General features: G+C 31.1%; 1 protein-coding gene across 1 annotated transcript in view; it reads right to left on the bottom strand.

Moving 5' to 3' along the window:
• The window catches only part of LOC139516342 (vasodilator-stimulated phosphoprotein-like), a 32,566-nt gene that overhangs the window by 5,709 nt on the left and 7,147 nt on the right, over positions 1–19,710 (bottom strand). The window contains exons 3-12 of the mRNA XM_071306396.1: positions 17,057–17,076; positions 15,240–15,411; positions 13,425–13,590; positions 6,929–7,022; positions 6,106–6,149; positions 4,511–4,893; positions 3,625–3,798; positions 2,577–2,689; positions 2,252–2,284; positions 215–351 (exon numbers count right to left, since the gene is read on the bottom strand). Of these exons, the coding sequence (XP_071162497.1) occupies positions 215–351; positions 2,252–2,284; positions 2,577–2,689; positions 3,625–3,798; positions 4,511–4,893; positions 6,106–6,149; positions 6,929–7,022; positions 13,425–13,590; positions 15,240–15,411; positions 17,057–17,076 (1,336 nt within the window). The remainder of the gene's footprint in view (positions 1–214; positions 352–2,251; positions 2,285–2,576; positions 2,690–3,624; positions 3,799–4,510; positions 4,894–6,105; positions 6,150–6,928; positions 7,023–13,424; positions 13,591–15,239; positions 15,412–17,056; positions 17,077–19,710) is intronic.

The following is a 19,710-nucleotide window of genomic DNA, read 5'->3' as shown; positions in this document are numbered from 1 at the left end:
ACAGTAGCACTGAGATGTAATCTTTTAAGATTATAAACTTCCTAATATTTTATATAAACATCATTTTTTCTATCAATTTTTTTCAAGCAAACAAGAAATAACAAAAACATATGTTTTCCTGTTGGAGGAAGGTAACACTTAGGGACAACAACAGGGTCTACATATATTTTTTTCTACCATTTGAAGGAGCAAATATATATTCTAAATTTCTTACCACTTATGATTTCCATTTTGACTTTTTGTAGTTCTAGTCGTACTTCGTTCATAATTTCTATTTTTAAATTGTCTAATGCTGAATTTGTTGGTCCATTGGATAATGGTTCTGGAGGTGGATTTAATGAATCTTTTCTCCTGTTAACACAAAAAAATACATTATTGAGCATTACTTCTACTTAAATGAACATTTTACATATAATCAACAAGTTATTTCACTTTTATCAGTGATATTTTATTAATTAAGGAATGACTGTAATATTTTTTCTGTCTATGACGAAATAACATAAAAAATTTGGTACACACTGAATAACGCGTGAATAGACAAAAAAAATATTACAGTCATTTCTTATAATTTAATTCTAAATTCCATTTTAAACCGTACAAAATCATGAAAAAACGTTGATGACATCACGGTCACATGACTTAATTATGTCTATGGGCTGATAACAAAATAACATCAGCCAATCAGAAGACGCATTACATCCAAAATTAAATTATTAAACTTTAGACTGCGATCATTTTTTGTTGTTGTTGCCAATACAATGTGATATAAAACAATTTAAATTGTATTCCCTAATTTTTACATGGAAGCCATACAAACTGTAAGGAATTGTAGCCTTGATAAAAATCATAAATGAATAATCTTGAATAAAGAATTTCAAGATCACCTAAAACTACTACAGCAGAAAGCATTGAGTGTGTACGTAGATAAAGTTAACATTTTTGGTTAGCTTGCTTGCTAACGGAACTATGAAGTCATTATTAGGTTAGGTTATATTAACTACCCTCCTTTTAGAGAAGACTAGTCTGACAGATAACTAATCTATCTGTCTGCAGGACTAGACTACTAAGAAAGAAGGGTACTATACCTAACCTAATGAGGATTTCACAGTTCAGCTAACAAACAAGCTGACCAAAGATTCTACATTTACCTACACACTCAATCGTTCTGCTGTTATAATACTCAGCCAGTATTAGATATTTGAATCAATACTGGTTAACTTTTATACAATGTACATATACTTTAGCAAGTACAGATAAAAATGAAGTTAAGTTTCCTTGTTTGTGGAGTACAAATTCTACATAATATTATATATACTACCTTAAATTCCTACCTATATTTCAGCTATAACTTTCAATGTCATATTGAATATTTATACATTATCATCATTTCTATTTGCAAAAGTAATAAAACTTAGAAATTTAGAAGAGTGTCCCGGAGAAAGTTCTTTAAAATTATAGAATTACATGCTTAAGTACATAAGTGTGTGTATGTAAAAATTATTTTAATTGAAATCTCTTGATTGTACTTGAATAGAAATAAGGAAGTACTATAACTGATCGCATTACATTTTTTAAGGTGTCACAATTTCACTTGACAAAGGAAGTCAATAGGTTTATTCATAAGAATTTTATTATTTGTATAATAAAGACAGTTTGTTGCATAAGTTCAATTAAGTGTATTTGAGGAATTTAAGGATGCATCAGAGATTTTTAACATGCAAAGTCAGTTTTTTTAGAAATTATAGTGCCAGATTTGAAGAAATCTCTGTTTGTTTTAATTAAATAATGGTTGACATTTTGATATTTTTAATTACCATCGTATCACAATTTTGAAATTTATGTTGATAGCACAAGATATATAATTTACTAGATCTTAATTTGACTGGAAACAATATTTCCATGTAAATTAGAAAATTCACTGTATGGTATAACGTAGAAAAGTGAAAAATAACTTTTCATATTAAGTATTTAAATAGACATTATTGCTATTTTGAAATCTGCTAAGCTTGACCCAAGAATCTGCACATCTTGAACAATGGTGTCAAAATCATTTTCCCATTGTGGCGTTAGATATTTTCTATTATGACTTCCAAAATTTTAAGGGAACCTTTGTGATGTCCAGTTATGGCGGACAAAGAACGATAATGTAAATCACTTCTTGACAAAAGTGAGTATAGCAAATGTGAAATAATTCAGACAAAGACAAGTGGAGAAGAAAGTCTGTTTCTTAGAACTAGAATATTTTACTCACTTAAATGACGGAGAAGCGAATGGTTTTAAACTGCTAAAAATACAGTTGAAACATAACTGATATTCGTTATATCTCAGATATTAAACAGCAACATTTAAATTTTACATAAAATAATTTAAGAACATTATATCATATTATGTTTTTTGATGTAGAATTTATTTATTAAACCAAAACTACAAACAATCAAAATATACTTTGCCATAGTTTAAACTTTTAAACTTGTGTCAAAAAAAACTCTGCATTTTAATATCCACTTTTATCAAGTCCTTGAGCCTTGTCAACTATGAATACACCTGTGAGACTCTTGTACAAAACTATAAATTACCTTCTGATTTTAGGAGAATCTGCTCCATTATTTACTGGGGGCACCCTGTTTGTTGGGGGACCAGAGGACCTATCTCGTTGCCTTCTGTCTAAACTGTTTGTTGAAGCTGACTCCTGAAAAGGATAGACTCAAGTTGTTTTTTTTTTATGAATAAGTTACACTGATTGACACGATGTCAGCTGGTGTAAATGACATCATTGAACAATCAGTTTTAATAATATAAGCAATGCACACAGGAAATGTACAGGAAATGCATGAATTTGAAAGTAGTCTGTTGGTTAATATCAATATTTGAATTAATCTGTCGTCCAACGGTCTATATCACTTGTCTCAGCTCTTAATAAAATTGCATATGAAGGCTTTGTGATGGCAAATACGTTGACTCTTTTTTAATAACTTTAATAATCAACATTAATTAGTTTGACCCAAACTCATCAAGATGTCTAATGGTTTTCTAGTGAAACAAAGAAAACATTTGATTCTATCATGCAAAATATGCAATTACAACGAGATAAATCATTTATCTGGCTGTCTGCATATTCATATTGAAAAATAACAGATGCTAGACACAATATGAAGCCTTTTAGATCAGAGTTTGCCTTTTAAAGCAGGGTTTAAACATACACGCTCAGTGTTGACAGGCTAGTATAGTGACTCATAGTTGCTAACTTCTACTCCATTATGTCTGTAGAGAATAGTTGTTTCATTGGCAATCTTACCATATCATTTTATAGTGATAATATAGATAAAATATTTAGACAACCTTGCAAGGGAGGCTACTTTATAACTACAGAAAGTAGTCTGTTGTCAAACTATAACATTGAAAAAGTAAAATAACATAACTACAGAAACTGAGGAAAACTCCAAATAGGAAAGCCCCATAGAAAATTGGCATAATCAAAAGATCAAACACATCACACGAATGGATAACAATTGTCCTATTCCTGACTTGGTACAGGCATATTCTAATGTAGAAAATTGTGAATTAAACCTGGTTTTAAGACTAGCTAAACCTCTTACTTGTATGACAGTCACATGTAATTCATACCTTAACTTCTGGTGCAGGCTGTGGTACACCATCCACATCATTTTTCTTTCGATTCAACTTTTTCTGTAGTTCTGACATAAAGTCGCCACCCCCTCCTCCACCCCCACCACTACCAGTACTAGAATTAGACCCTCTACTACCAGGTTCAGCCGATGAGGGTCTAGCAGCATTATCCTAAAGGATAAGAAATATAAGTTTAATTAAAGATTAATATACTGTTATACAAGGCTGATAGTATTACTTATCAGCAAAACAACTTTGTATTGTGTTGAGTATTGTGAAGTATACTTAATTGCTTACAATATCTATGTGACATCTTAATTCTAAAATATTTATTCTGACAATAATTCACAGGGACAAAGGCATTTCTTATAAAACCATTCTGAATTCTGAATATCAATCTGTTGATACTTATAGTTTCATATTGCCCAAGATCATGTTTTCTCTGCTTGTTAATTATATAATGACATCTTTACACTAAATCCAATGGGTGTTGGATGTGTACTGATTGATAGTTTAGCCTTGGATTCATGATTTTTTCATTAGATGTTATTGGCTTTGAACAATTACCATCTATTTATTTAAATAAAGATTAATAAAATAAAAATATTCACTAGTACTGAAACAGTAGAACAAAATTACTAAATTATAGACATATACACCAGACTTTAAGAAAACAAATATAATTTCTGATAAAAATCATTTTTTTAGGAAGGAGGAAAAATTGTATTTCTATGGAAACATTGTAATAAATCTTTTCCCTGGTTTTATCAATTTCTGTAAACAAAGTCTGTACTTTATTGAAAAGTTTGATTTATCAATAAACAAAGATTAAACCAGATTTTCCAAGAATAATAATGAATTCGCAGTATTTCTTAATACTTACATTGGAATCAGGATTTACATGTTTCAGGGCACTTGATTTCTTTGCTAAAGCTTCTGCCAAGGATCCCATTCCTCCACCACCACCTCCTCCTGATTTAGCTGGACTGGACCCAGCACCTGGCATTGGTGGTGGCGCAGGGGGTGGTGGTACTCCTGGTCCAGGAGGTGGAGGCACACCTGGTCCTGGAGGTGGTGGTGCTCCTGGTCCAGGAGGTGGAGGTGCAGGTGGTGCTGCAGGAGGAGCAGGAGGTGCTGGGGGAGCAGGGGGTGCAGCAGGGGCTTGGGGAGCTCCAGGTGGTGGCCCTGGTGCGGGAGGAGGAGCCTGAGCAGCAGCAGGTTGTGTATACTGTGGCTGTGGAGGACCTGGCTGGCTATACTGTGGAGCTGAAACAGATGGAGCATAATAACTAGCTTGTTGACTAGAGCAATTTTGAGAAGCTGAAAAGGAATAGTTTGTGTTATACTGCATTTGATGCTGCAGCTCAGGAGCACCATCAATATTTTGAAGGGTTGACATATATTCATTCTTCTCATTGGGTTCTCTTTTGACAATTTGCTGAGAACCAAAATATAATGAGGGTGTACCAAAGTATTCTGGATCACTCTGAGCCCTTGAAAACAGCTGTTGATCAGTTGAAGTATAATAGTTTGGGTCATCACTAGGAATGGAGGACTGTCGATATAAAACACCCTTGCTATATTGAGGAACTGAAATATAGTAAAATCAAAAGGCATAGATCCTGACTGACATGACAGAAGAAAAAATACATTAAAATTAAGGAACAAAAGTAAATAGGTGTGTTCAATCATGACATTTAATTCTCTACATGCACTTCAAAACAAGGTGAAGCACTTTTATTTCTGTTTAAACATTCTCCTAAAACATTACATTGCTAAGTGATTAAATTCAGCACAATATTCATAATTGGATTTATATACTTAGGGCTGTTCCATCAAAACACACATGGTACCAAGGGAAGACACTTTCAAAATTGGGCAAAGTTTCTTGTATTTTTTTAGTTATCAGATGCCGAAAAGAGGTCAAAACACTTTGCAGCTGACACTGTAAAAGATTTATTTTTTTATATAAGCAAGATTACTTTCTCAAACTTAAAACAGAAAAAAATTCTCCGAACTAATTCCATTTTAGAGACAACTATATGACATTTTAACTCCAAGATAATTAAACTTTCCACAAAATAACTGACAACCGTGGCAGAAATTTCCACAAGGTACTGGAAACACAAATGAATGATTCCATCTAATCTATAAAACTTTTTAAAAAGTTTGATGCATCATTGATCATTTAATTAAATTCCATGCATGCCTATCTGGACCAATAAACTTAATGCAATCAGACAGATTCTTGGAAAGTATATAAATTACCTTGTCAGAATGACAGTCGCTAATCCATTAGATACTCTTATACCTTCTTCTACCAAATTAATCAATCATGTATGAATAATGAATAGATAGGGAAACTGCTACTTGATAAACTTCAGGTCCTTTTACATTGTATTTTCAGATTAAGCTTAGTGTGTTCCTGATTATTCAGGAGTTTTATTATAATTAGATAAACATTTAAAACCTGCTTACCTCCCCCTGATGGGTGTCTCACATGACCTGGATGAGGTGGATGCCTGTAAACAGAAATGTTGATATTAAACAAAGTCACATGATTTTAGAAATTGGGGTTTGATTCCCATAAATACATGTACTGAAAACAGCAGCCTAATAGTGAAGTGGTTTTTGACATTTTTACCTATTAGTTTTGTTCACACATGGTTGCCAATATCATGGAATTTTATGTGACTGTCATACAAGTAACAGGTTTAGCTAGCTATAAAACCAGGTTTAATACACCATTTTCTATGTAAGAAAATGGTGGTACCAAGTCAGGCATATGACAGTTGTTATCTATTGGTTTGATGTGTTTGAGCTTTTGATTTTGCCATTTGATTACAGATTTTCCGCTAAGAATTTTCATCAGAGTTCTGTATATTTTTATTTTATTTTACTTTTTTATACAATTTCAGATATCTGTTCAAACCATTTTAGTTTTTTTTTATTAGTTGTTATTGGCTTTGAACTAGCGGTCAAAAACTGTGAGTACTCTGATCTGTACTTAAGTGTTTTTTTTGTTGTTGGGATTTATTAATACCCTGCATTTTTTGTTTTGTTTGTAAGATGTCTTTCTGCTTTGTATTGATCTGATGAGTTAAGTCCTTTTTAACTGACTTTTTGTTCTTACATCCTGTCAACTTTAATTTATATGTACAAGTATAGATAGATACAATAATAGTTAGATTTTTTATTTCACTTATAAAACAGTTGTGATGAAAGTTAACAAATTAAGAAATTTGAGATATATAATTTCAGGAAATAGTAATTATCTCGACACTCATTATCTAGTACTAACCTTTCAGGTTCTTCATGAACATGCTGTGGTGCATTATAAGCTTGAGGAACTTGACCTTGTGGTGGAGGAAGGGGTGCATGTTGTGCAGCCAATTCTGAAAAAAATTAATTAAAAAATCTAATACTGTAGTGAATTTATTCTTCTTATTTCTATTTATTGAGTCCCTTAATTACAGACAACCAAACCAGGCTTATGATTTTCAATTGGTGTAATGTATGCCATGTGATATTGTCACACACTTTCATATGATATGAAAATCAGTTACAATTCACTATCTTAAGTTAAACTGAGTGTTCAGGCCAGTAACCACATGTCTAATAGTGATCACATATATCCAGCTCTACCTTTGATGCAGTCTGCAGCTTTCTAATACCAGAAAAATACAGATGATTAATTGCCCCAAGAAATAAGATCTATTTTCCCATGCATTAATACTGCAACAAAAATCTGATACAAACATTGTTACTGCTTAAGTGAACTTGAATATACTTTTAAAACTGGACAATGCAAATAAATTTGCAAATGTGAAGCAAGAATATGGGCCCATAGGACAAGTTGTGAACCACCCACTTTAGCTACAGTAAACATGTAAACTAAGTAATTAGCTAAAGATATCACAACTTCATAGTCTAGAAATTTAACCTGAAATTTACTGGTTTCCCACATTCCCATGATATCAGTGAGTCAGGAAACAGTATAAATATAATAAAAGTTCATATCAAATTGACCATCTGTACCAAATTTCATGTTGATCTGACCACAACTTCCTTGTTAAAAAATACTGTAATTAAATACTGAAAACTTTAATCTGGTATGGAACAGACTAACCTAATATTAACAGACAGAAACAATATCTGTCAAATGTGCAATTTGAAACCTATTCATATTCAATCATTGTAAATTAAGAAACTATTGCATTTTTTTTTTATTAATGAGGAGGATGCAACTTGTTGAGTTTCAAAAAATAAAGAAATCACATATTTGATAGGTATGTCTGTATTGAGTATTTTCTAATACTGCAATGATTGAATTTTGTTCAATCTTCAAAAATAGCAATGATAAATGCACACAATAATTTCTGAATTTACAGTAAACATGACTGCAGGTGCCCAGCTATATAATCTCCATTTAAATGAAATGTGCCAATGCTAATTAAACAGCATGCCAAATACCATTGACTTATCATAAGTGGTTTCTGTTAAACTGACCTTAACACAAAACTAAATATGTTAAGTTGTTAACTTTACTAATAATTGATATTATGTTGATAGTCCTTAATATAAAGCTTTATTACAACTGTCACATAAACTTAACATTAACAAAGAAAACTAAACATTGACCCATGAACCATGAAAATGAGGTCAAGGTCAGATAAACCATGCCAGGCAGACATGTACAGCTAACAATTCTTTCATACAACAAAGTTATTTGACATATTGCTTATAGTTTAAGAAAAACAGACCAAAACACAATAACTTAACACTGAGCAATGAACTGTGAAAATGAGGTCAAGGTCAAATAAAACCTGCACGACAGATATATATATATCATAAAATATTTCCATACACCAAATATAGTTTACTTATCACATATAGTATTAGAAATAAAGACTAAAACTCAAAAACTTAACTTTGACCACTGAACCATGAAAATGAGGTCAAGGTCAGATGACACCGGCCAGCTAGACATGTACACCTTACAATCATTCTAAACACTAAATATAGTAGACCTATTGCATAACATTAAAGAAAAACAGACCAAAACACAAAAACTTAACTATAACCACTGAACCATGAAAATGAGGTCAAGGTTAGATGACACATGCCATTTGGATATGTACACCTAACAGTCCTTCCATACACCAAATATACAAGACCTATTGCTTATAGTATCTGAGATATGGACTTGACCACCAAAACTTAACCTTGTTCACTGATCCATGAAATGAGGTCGAGGTCAAGTGAAAACTGTCTGACAGACATGAGGACCTTGCAAATATAGATATCCTATTACTTATTATAAGAGAGAATTAAACATTACAAAAAAATCTCAACTTTTTTTCAAGTAGTCACATAACCATGAAAATGAGGTCAGGGACATTGGACATGTGACTGACGGAAACTTCATATCATGATGCATCTATATACAAAGTATGAAGCATCCAGGTCTTCCACCTTTAAAAATATAAAGCTTTTAAGAAGTTAGCTAACACTGCCGCCACCGCTGGATCACTATCCCTATGTCAAGCTTTCTGCGACAAAAGTCACAGGCTCGACAAATGCTATATGTATATAAAGATCAAACCACTTGAGATAAAATAAAGTTTTTTACTATATCTGCAGAAATTGTTGTAGAATTCTAGATGGCATCAATTTTAGGTCGCAAGAATGTATCAGGTGTTAAAAATTTCAAACTCTGATAAAGGGGTTGGGGTGGGGGAAAAGAGGTGTCATATACCTGTAAATCCTCTCTATTCTTGCCTATGAGGGGAAAGTTACCCATCTTTCACACCTCACAGGAATAAGACTGTGTTAGAATAACACCCCAATTTGAACACCATATCTTAAAAGTTTTAAAGATTTAAGTTTTTACTGCATAAAATTAAGGACAATAAAACTTTAAAATCCTGCATGTTCATTTAGCTTTTAATAACATGTACAGTGTAGCATAAAACCACAAAACACAATAAAAAGGTGAAAACTTTTATGATTTAACAATACCTCAATTATTTCACTGAAACTTAGCAAGACAATATACAATTTACTTCAAACTAAATTGAGGAAGTAACTAGAAATAGAGCTTTCATGATAAAAACAATTTAAAACAGTGTTCCCATACTTTTATGACTGACAATCACCTTCCCATGCTTCTCCATGATTGACTTATTTGACAATGGCTTATTTGTTTATTTACTGTCTTCTATAACCACTCCAGGATGTAGTCAAAATAGATTTATATTATTGGTTTTAAAATAGAATGACCATCTTCAACTCAGTAAAACAATATTTATTACCTATCCTAATAGGGCAAGCAGTGTATTAAAATTATTATGCATTGGCTATTTCAGGTGACTTTGTCATGTTGAGAGCTTTTAAAGCTTCCTATACTGTATTGGTTTTGATCATTGTTGAAGGTCATACAGTAACATTTATTTAATGACATCTACATCATAAGGTCTCTCTCTGGTGGATAGTTGTCTCATTGGAAATCATACCACATTTCCTAATTTCTATGTTGCATTTAGATTTTCCACAGTCAACAAACATAATGTTATTGTCTATAAAGGTCTGTTCATGAAACAAAAGATGATGTTCATTTTAAAAGTCATGCTGCTGTAGGTCATTGTTTTCCTTCAAACATATAAATTCACTATTGTTTATATGAATAAAAGGAGATGTGGGGTATTCGATGGTGAGACAGCAACCCATTAACTTAATAACCCCATAACATACATCTAAAGGTAACCATTTAGTTCAGTAATTAAAAGGTAAACATCTACTGTTACATGTATAGAGATTTTTCCCTCTGGCATTGTCAACTATCACTGGTTTTGCCTGAATAAATATGTTACAAACCTGTGTCTTATCTTGACTCAGTGTTGCTTTTTTGTTTCAGTATGCACTACAACACCCATACTATTCATAGATAATTAGGGTCATGTGAGAATAAAAATTTAGGGAGGTGGATCAATTTATAAGATTTTAAGACCCTATCCACCCATTAAATACAAATTTTCGTTTTACACTTATTAAAAAATTGTAAGGAAAATGCAACCACTCATGGCCATATTTAAGGTGGTACCTAACACTACAGGGACATAACTCTGTAAAATCAGCTAAACGTTTTAATTCCATTGTGTTGTTAAGGGAATATTAAGCTTCTCGATGATCAAAATCAGTGTTTGTCAAACTGCTATATAACCAGTGTAATATTTCTGATAAAATGGTTGGTTCAAATTTTTTGAATTTTTTATATCACTGTCAAAGGGTCAAAGTAAATACTTTGTCAAAAGTGGAACAGCCCTAAAGTGAAACCAAATCATGTACAGTAAAACAATGACCCTCAGTAATATAACTAGTAAGTTTATAATTTATACAGGAAGAAGTTTTTACTTCACTACCTTGATACAAACAATGTTGATTTCCTGATACATACAACAACATACAATGACATAGGATATCTATACTTATATAGTGATACCAATTTTCACTATTGTTGTTTACTATAAATAAATCAACAAAACAAGCTTACAGGCAGTTAGAGTTAGAGCTTACTTGAATTGTTTTACATTTGTTAATTCTGGGTCTTTTAAAGCTTGCTATGCAGAATGGGTTTTGCTCATTTATGAAGGCTGTACAGTGAATTATAGTTGTGAACTTTATGTTCTCTGGTGGAGAGTTGTCTCATTGGCAATCGTACCAGTGATATCACATCTTATTTTCATACTTGTACATGTACAATACTGAGACCAAATTACTGCTCTTAACGTCTGAACTTTTATTCATAAATTTTAGTTCTAGAAAACTAAAAAAAGCCTTTCAATATCTCATTTATCCTGAATATGCAGGAAAGATATATGCTACTAGACATAAAAAAAACTTCAAGCAATTTAAAATATTTCTAAATATAAATTGTATATACATGTTCATTAATAGCTAAAAAAAAAAATAGCCAATTTGTTGAACTTCTCTCTAGTAAATGAAAAGCAACAACCAATGCATATGTTAGCTGTATTAGAATGTCATTGGTTATATAAGTAGGGATAACAACTGTTTATTATGAACAACTCCTAGAGGTAGACTAACAATGAATGTTATGTGGAATAGGGTATATTACAAAGATTAGAGTGATTTGGTTAAAACCTTTGCAATGATGTCATGAAAATTGAACTACATGTGTATATCCTCCAAAATTTTAGCCTTTACAACAAAAAATTTGAACGCCATTTGAAATAAATTAAAACTAATGTACCAAACATCATGTATTAAAAATATCTTATTTTGAGAAATTATTACCCCCCATAAAAAATTTGTTTACAGTACATTTCAAAAACTGGTTTTTGGTTATCTATGCATAAATTCAAGGCATATACATATTGAAATAAACATATTCTCCATTTTTGTTATACAAATATTATACATAAAGGAAAAGAAAAGCAGTGTTCATGGACCTTGTTGCCATGGCAACCAGCAAAAGTTTTATTTAAAAGTGAAAATTTACCTTCTTTAGCTTCTGTGAATAAAATACATCTAATTCAAAATATCAGCTCCACAATAAAGTACAAAATTACATTTTAAGCAATGTAGGTCAGAACTGACATGTATATATATTAGATATGTGATAAACTAATGAAATACTTCTGAAGTTCACTGAAGTCCCCCTTAAAAGCCATTTTTTGGTTGCATGTCATAGTTAACCGATCATCACTACTTATTAAAAATTCAATTGTTAGTTTATAAATTGCAGTAATCTGCCTAAAGATACAAGTTACTGAACTTTTTTTTTAAATGACTCTATAACTCAACCCTTTTGCCTAGATGTAATTACACAACAGAATTTAGAATTATACCTACATTTATAAAGAGTTGCGCGATGAGGGCATGATATGCCGCTCAATTGAACCTATAATGTTGTTGCCACAAAAATCGCACCATGAAAAAATTAAGTGAATTAATTTTTTTTTATCCTACATTGAATTTTTGATGTCGTCCCTTAATCCAATAAAAAATTGTATTGTGTGAACATAACTATGAAAGATTGAATACAAGGGTATTAAATTAGAGATTGTACCATGTAAAAGCACCTTTAGAACGGCGATGCTAAATCTAAAGCCTAATGTAAGGAACACGTCATCATGACATGCTCTCTGTACATAACCATTCATGGTCATGTTGAAGTTACATGTTATTGCAGTTAGAACCAGTGATGTTGTGAACATTTTTGAATAACAGATTACAGGTTGTGGCATGTGGAAAACTTAAAAATGATTTCAGGATTTAGGAACACATATTTAGGATTGTTTTTTTTCAACTTTAAATATTTGAATGGCATAGGTACCTATCCATTTACCAAAGAACCCATTAACTATTGGACAATGATATCAAAACAAAGGAATATTGGCTGTCAAAATAAAATAATTTGAAAAAATTTCCTCCATTTACCTTGAAATTATTCTAAAATTACAGAATATTGTAATTGTACAAACATTGAAAAGATATATAAATTAAATCTTTAAATATGCTTCCCTGTCATTATAAACTTCAAATGGCAAAAATCAGCAAGGCAAACAGAAATATCAATTTTTTGTCAGGATCTATTTTCAGAAAATATGTACAGTGGATTTTGATCATGTCTTCCTATAGATAATTTGCACTCAGTTGAACATTTAAACTACAGCCAGTAAATCAAACAAAAATGCTCAGTATGTCCACGGAATAAAGATGAATTGCTTTCCCCTATATAATCTATGCCTCCTTTTTAAGGTGTTCAAACTTACGTTGTAATGTATCTAGTGCTGATTTCATTGCTTGAGCAAAACTTTCTGCATCCTCTTTGTTGGCAAAATTTAATCCATAAACTTGTCTCTGATCTCTCCATTGATGGAATGTAGGTGTAGCTTGGTTATATTTTAGTGTCCTTGGTATAGAACAGTTTATCACTACCTAGAAATACAAATATATATACTGTAAATTCAGAAATTATTGCGTGCATTTATTTTTGCGATTTTGTCATTTTAGACTTAAATGCGATTTTAATTTCTATAAAATATTTTTAAATGCGAGTTTAAATAATTGCGTTTCTCTGTTGCAATTTTCCCAATAATAAAAACCTCGCAATAATTTCAGAATTTACAGTATACGTATTATGAGGTCATTCTGATCAATTCTATTTTCAACTGTGGCCAGCTTTCATAGTTGTGCAACTTGTTTTAAAATATTTTGAAAAGGGAGTATATGAATTCAATCAAATCAAAATTAAACTATCAATTGCTTTTTAACTTGCAACAATGCTCAACATATCAGAACAATGGGAGCATTTTTAGGATTTTTTTTTTTTTAAAGATTGATTTAAATTATATTTAACTAAGTGCTGAAAGCATGAAGGGCATAAGAAAACCACAGCCAGGCAAATAGCCATGATAATTATATTAAATTTTCCTTTTACTTAAAATTCTTTAAAACCAAACAACCACAATCAATTAATTTGAGTGCCTCGTTTCCGCTACACTACAATCAATTTTGAAACAGCCTTGTATAAACTAGTGCAGATTTTACTGCATAAGCTTCAGCATTGTTTAACTCTGTTTACAAAATTTTAACATTTTCTTGTCTTAAACATAAGCTTTAAAAATTGTGATAAAAAAGATAAGGAAAAAAATTTGACTTTTATCATATGTTTCAAAAATTTAAAAGTTCTTTTTTTCAAACATTTATATCTTTTTCATGTCAGCATTAGTGAGTTCCTACAAGAAACTTGTAAACTGTCATAACCTTTCACAAAGATTGTTGCCTTGTTCTCCACAATTTTATCTAATTAAGTTAACTTATGAAGGAAACAAGGTTTCCGCTATAAAGGAAGTAATATCCACAGGTGCGTCTGATTTGTTTTAAGTATCTTCCTGCTTTATTTTGTGTAGATAAAAGCTTTCAGTATTGTTTGGCTTAGGCTTTTTGGGAAAAATGCTTCCTGAATGCAGTTACTGCAAATCTATTGTGTATTTTTTCTGTTGACATTGCCAAAAGCTAGAACTGACATTTTTACATATACATGTATATCTTGTGAAATATATATGTATGAAACACTATGATGACCAAAAATAAACAAGTTTGACATAAATCTAGGACACAAATATGGCATTTTCTTACAATAAAATAACAGAAAGCTCATTACCTTCCCAGAGTTGGGACATAAGCTAGCTAAGTTAGTTCAAGGATCAGCAAGAGAAAGCCAAGGTTCCATCTTTTGAACTATTGTGAAATTTTTGCTTTATCTAGAAATGCATCATTGTTCTGATACAAGGTTTAATCAAAATCATTCTTCCATGAAAGATAAAATAAAATAAAAAGTCAGACTGAATTTATTGATGAAAATACCAACTAGATTTTTTTTATGTCTTTTTTGAGGACAGTGTAACTTTTTTTCACATTGTATGCATAAAATTTTTTTATTTAACCCACACAAATCTAATGTCAAAAGGTCAATATTCAAGCTCTCTATGGTCATTATATCAACCTTATCAAAATTAGATTCCCATCAACCAAGATAAAGTTTGCAATATTATCTAAATTAAATTTACAAGGGGTTTACTAACCTCATGATTGGCCATTTTTCTACCAACAACTCGAAATGTATTGTTTCCTGTATGTCTGTAAATCTGTACTTTTGATAAACCCTGCTGTTGGGCGCTGCCAGCAGGGACCCATTTCTTAGTAGGGTCATCATATAACATTACATTGGCCCTCGCAGAAACAATGGGCACTTCACTGAAAGTAGAAATCAATTATCTGTTATATTTCTTTCAATTTATGTAAGAGACAAGTGCATGTGTTTTCTAGTTTTTAAAGTATAATTATTCGAAATGTAAAATAACAAAAAAAGCATACTCTGAGTAAATTCAAACTGCAAAAGTTCCCAATCCAATAATAAAACCAAAAGCTCAAACATATTAAACGAAACGATTACAACTGTCATATTCCTGACTTGGTACAGGCATATTCTAATGTAGAAGTTTGTGTTTTTCAAAATAATAATTTTGAACCTGTGTTAACATGGTTAATAGAGTTAAAACCCTTTTGCATTCTGAAAATTTGTGTTTTTGGTACTTTATAAATTTTCAGAATAAGAATCTGTTGTGAAAGTAGGCTTTCAATTTATATACATCTTATACATGTATAAATAAAGCAATCATTTCTAACAAAAATTATTTTGGTTGACAATCATTAAACATGTTAAAATGAAATTAACTGTTCTGTATACACTTGGCTAATTATAACCAACAGAAACATGCCTGACTGAACTGAAAACAATGTTTATTTAGTTATGCAATGGTATGTATGGGGAATGTGATACACTATTTCCCTATATTCTGTCATTCAAATACAAGATAAATAAATACATTTGGCAAATTCCTATGTTTATAGTTAAATAACTGACAGGGACCTTAAAATAAGGAATAATTAAGGTATCATATGTTTTGTACAAAAATCATATATTGTAACTGTTATAGCAGAAACTTGTTTTTGGCATCAAAATCAAACAGAAAAAAAATTTGCACAATTTGGCACGAAAAATTAAGTCAAAAGCTAATATGCGTACCTCTCGATAGAAAGTTGGCAAAATATTTTGTTATAGAAAACTGCCATGAAATTCATATGCATAAGACAAATTTTAATCTTGACCAATGACAAAAGAGATTCAATTTCTGATTTTTAATAAAGAACAAAATATAAATCTTAACCTTTGCAATTTCAATAAGAGAATATTTATTATAGTCTTTACGATCACTTGTTCTAAATATGTGTATATTACAAACAGTATATATAACAGGCTATTATTTGAACTTGGAATTATTTTTAATTATGGAATTTGCTTGATTTCTTGTTATTGAAATTTTTAATAAATTCCATGTTTATTCTGTACTGAAATGTTCTGTGCTGCGCACAACACTTTCTATTACAAAGAAAATAGTATATTTTCATTATTTTCAATAGAATGTACTGTGCCGCGCACAACACTATCTAACCAAAATACATTGCATGGAAAGTGTTATTTACCGCTCAAAAGATTATAATACCAAATACACATGAAATTTATTATAAATTTTAAACAGAAGAAATCAAGCAAATTCCATAATTAAAAATAATTCCAAGTTTAAATAATAGCCTGTTATATATACATGTACGTAATGCAATACAATACATGTACTGTATAAATATAAATAACATGCAAAATATAATGTGTTTAACATGAAAAATTCATTAAAAACAATAATAATAAAATAATTGTAAAACTTTGCAATTTGAACTGACAGGTAATATCTTGGTGAGGGACCAGACCGTTAAAGGGACCAGATTGGATCCTGTTTGTTCAAATTACAAAAGTTTCACCAAAAAAACATATAGAAATTACCCTACTTGCCACTTCTTCATCTAATTAAAAAATAAAATTATATAAAACATCTTTGAAGACGTTTGGCCTATATTAAGAATAAGAAAGTTAACTATCACATCCTTTTATCAATTTCTAACATCCTGTTTGAAATTAATAGTTAAAATTTCAACAGTACAAGTACATATTCCTTTTTCGGCTTTTGTACTTGTCATTAGTTGAACTTGAGTCTTTTTTTATTAAGTTGTGAAATACTCTTTTAAAAGAATACAGATAGATATTTCTACTGGCAATGGTACTGCAGGGGTGCATCCACCCATTTTTAAAAGTGTGTGTCCCCAGGAGAAATTCAAATGAATTGATCGTTCAAAAAATAGTGTGGGGGGTCCAACCCCCTCCTCCACCTGAATGTGCCACAGCTCTGGAACTTAAAATTTGTCTAGGTCCAAAATCTGCTTGAAAAAATTGAGAATGTGTCTGATTTATTGTTATAAATTATTGGAATAATGGTATGAAAAATATTTACAACACCATTTAACATCTTTATAAATTTGACATCTATTCTTACAACATGTAGTTCCTTCTTCACAAGTTGAACAAATATAAACTTAACAGGTGTCTATGATCATGGTCTGGTTCATAATTATTTGTGGCATATGAATTTTGGTGGATTTCTGAGTATAGGTATCACAGTGTATCATCGTACAGCGGATATAGGTACTAACTAAGCGGGCGTGCACGATTTTGATCTTACACCGTAACGAAAATCTTTGTTTTGTTCACATAATATCAATGTGTACTTCAATCTAAACATAATTGCTGTTTTAAGAAATGATTTGGTCGTAAGTTGATGATAAGAGATGTCTCATTATTTTCTCAAAACAAGAGGGATTACTAAAACATTGTACAAGCATGTGCAAATACTTGTCAAAGAATTGGCCCTCGTCTCATCCGATATAATTCTATATTCATTGCAACTCTTTTTCTGATAGAAGGTCAATGTGTGTGTGTAATAAGTATAGCTGTTTCAATAATTGGCATTGAAATCTTTCATACCTATGTTATTTTTCGATATTTTATCCCTAAAGAAGCGTTGTGTACGGTGTTTAGATGACCACATAAATCTGTATGTACGGTGCATAGTTAAGTTGTTGTACACTGTACACAAAAACGTTATTTTCATACTCCTTTATTACCCAAAAAGTTTCAAGGAATGAGTAATCACAGGTAGGTTTATGATTGGTAACTATTACTTTTGCCCTGTATTAGGTTTCTTTCAGATAAAACATGTAACTGTCTCAACAAATGTATCGAAATTGAAAGTTGGTGTTGACATTCACAACTATTTGCACATGTACATTGTACAAGTTAATTGTTCTTATAAGAATATCAAAGTTGTTTTATGAATAGGAAAAAATCGATGCGAAAATTATTTGAGAGCAGGAATTTCAAATGTTGAGAAATGTACGTTGAATATTGATAAAGAAAAACAAAGATTTTCGTAACCGTGTAAGGTCAAAATCGATCATGCCCGCTTGGTTAGTACCTATATCTGGTGTACTGATAATACACGGTGGGTATTAAAATCCCATATCTAAATTTTCAGAATTTGTGTATTGGCTTTGTTTGTTGTAGAAGGCAGTAGTGACCTATTGTTGCTTATTTCTTTGCCATTTGGTCTCTTGTGAAGTGTTGTCTCATTGGCAATCATACTACATGTACATGTACATCTTCATTTCTAATAGAGAATGTTTTTGTAGACGTTGGCAAAACTGCAAAAATCAAATAACCACAAATAACATTATGTTCTAAATCCAGAACAATTGGTACTGACAAAAATAAACAAGTCTGTAGTCACATCATTGCGTTTGAAAATAATTCCTTCTTGGATAACATATGTGTTTGCTGTAAACATGAGAGTTTTGATAATGTCTATTTCAATATTTATTAGTAAACATATGGTCAAATCAGCTTCACTGTTAAGTCATGTAAGTTAGTCATGTTAGTTATTTGAATTCGCTTGAACTGTTTCTGGTAGATAAATATGATAATTATACATGTACAACAATTTCTATCTTCAAGGCAAAATGACTAATTTTGCACGTGCATGTATGATAACATCTTTACTACCCAAGGGCAGAGAGAAAGGAACTAAATTGTAACCCTTGACTAGGCAAGATAATTTTATACATTCAAAAGTTTCTGCCAGCTTCAGATATAATACTGGTTTTGACATTAATTTGTTTTTAAGCCAATTGTTCTTATCAAGCGAGCTACCCTATAACATTGAACAGTTTGTTTTCATTCCAAATATGTATGCTCAAAAAGCTATCATCTTTTAAAAGGCATCAGCACCTACATAAGGCTAGTGCATTTAAAGCCTTTGATCAGCATATATGTTGGGGAAATTAACGTAATTATGATTCTTATGATAAGCCAAAACCCTCTCTAATGAACAAGATATAATAAAAGCCAGTACTTTTAAACTAAAAGTTGGTCATTAGATGTAAATTATTAATCCCTCACTATTGACAGCATGATGCCATGTCGAAGATACACATCAGGCAATTCTCCAATGGAATTTAGGTTTCTATGACAGATGGTCCTGTCAAGAGATAGGAACCATTCCAATATCAATACTATACACCATTTTTACTCAAAAGCAAAATAAGAAT

The sequence above is a fragment of the Mytilus edulis genome, chromosome 3 (assembly GCF_963676685.1).
Source record: "Mytilus edulis chromosome 3, xbMytEdul2.2, whole genome shotgun sequence".
In the NCBI taxonomy this organism is placed as follows: domain Eukaryota; kingdom Metazoa; phylum Mollusca; class Bivalvia; order Mytilida; family Mytilidae; genus Mytilus; species Mytilus edulis.
Note: the sequence above shows the minus strand (reverse complement) of the source record. Positions and strands in the feature narration are given on the sequence as shown.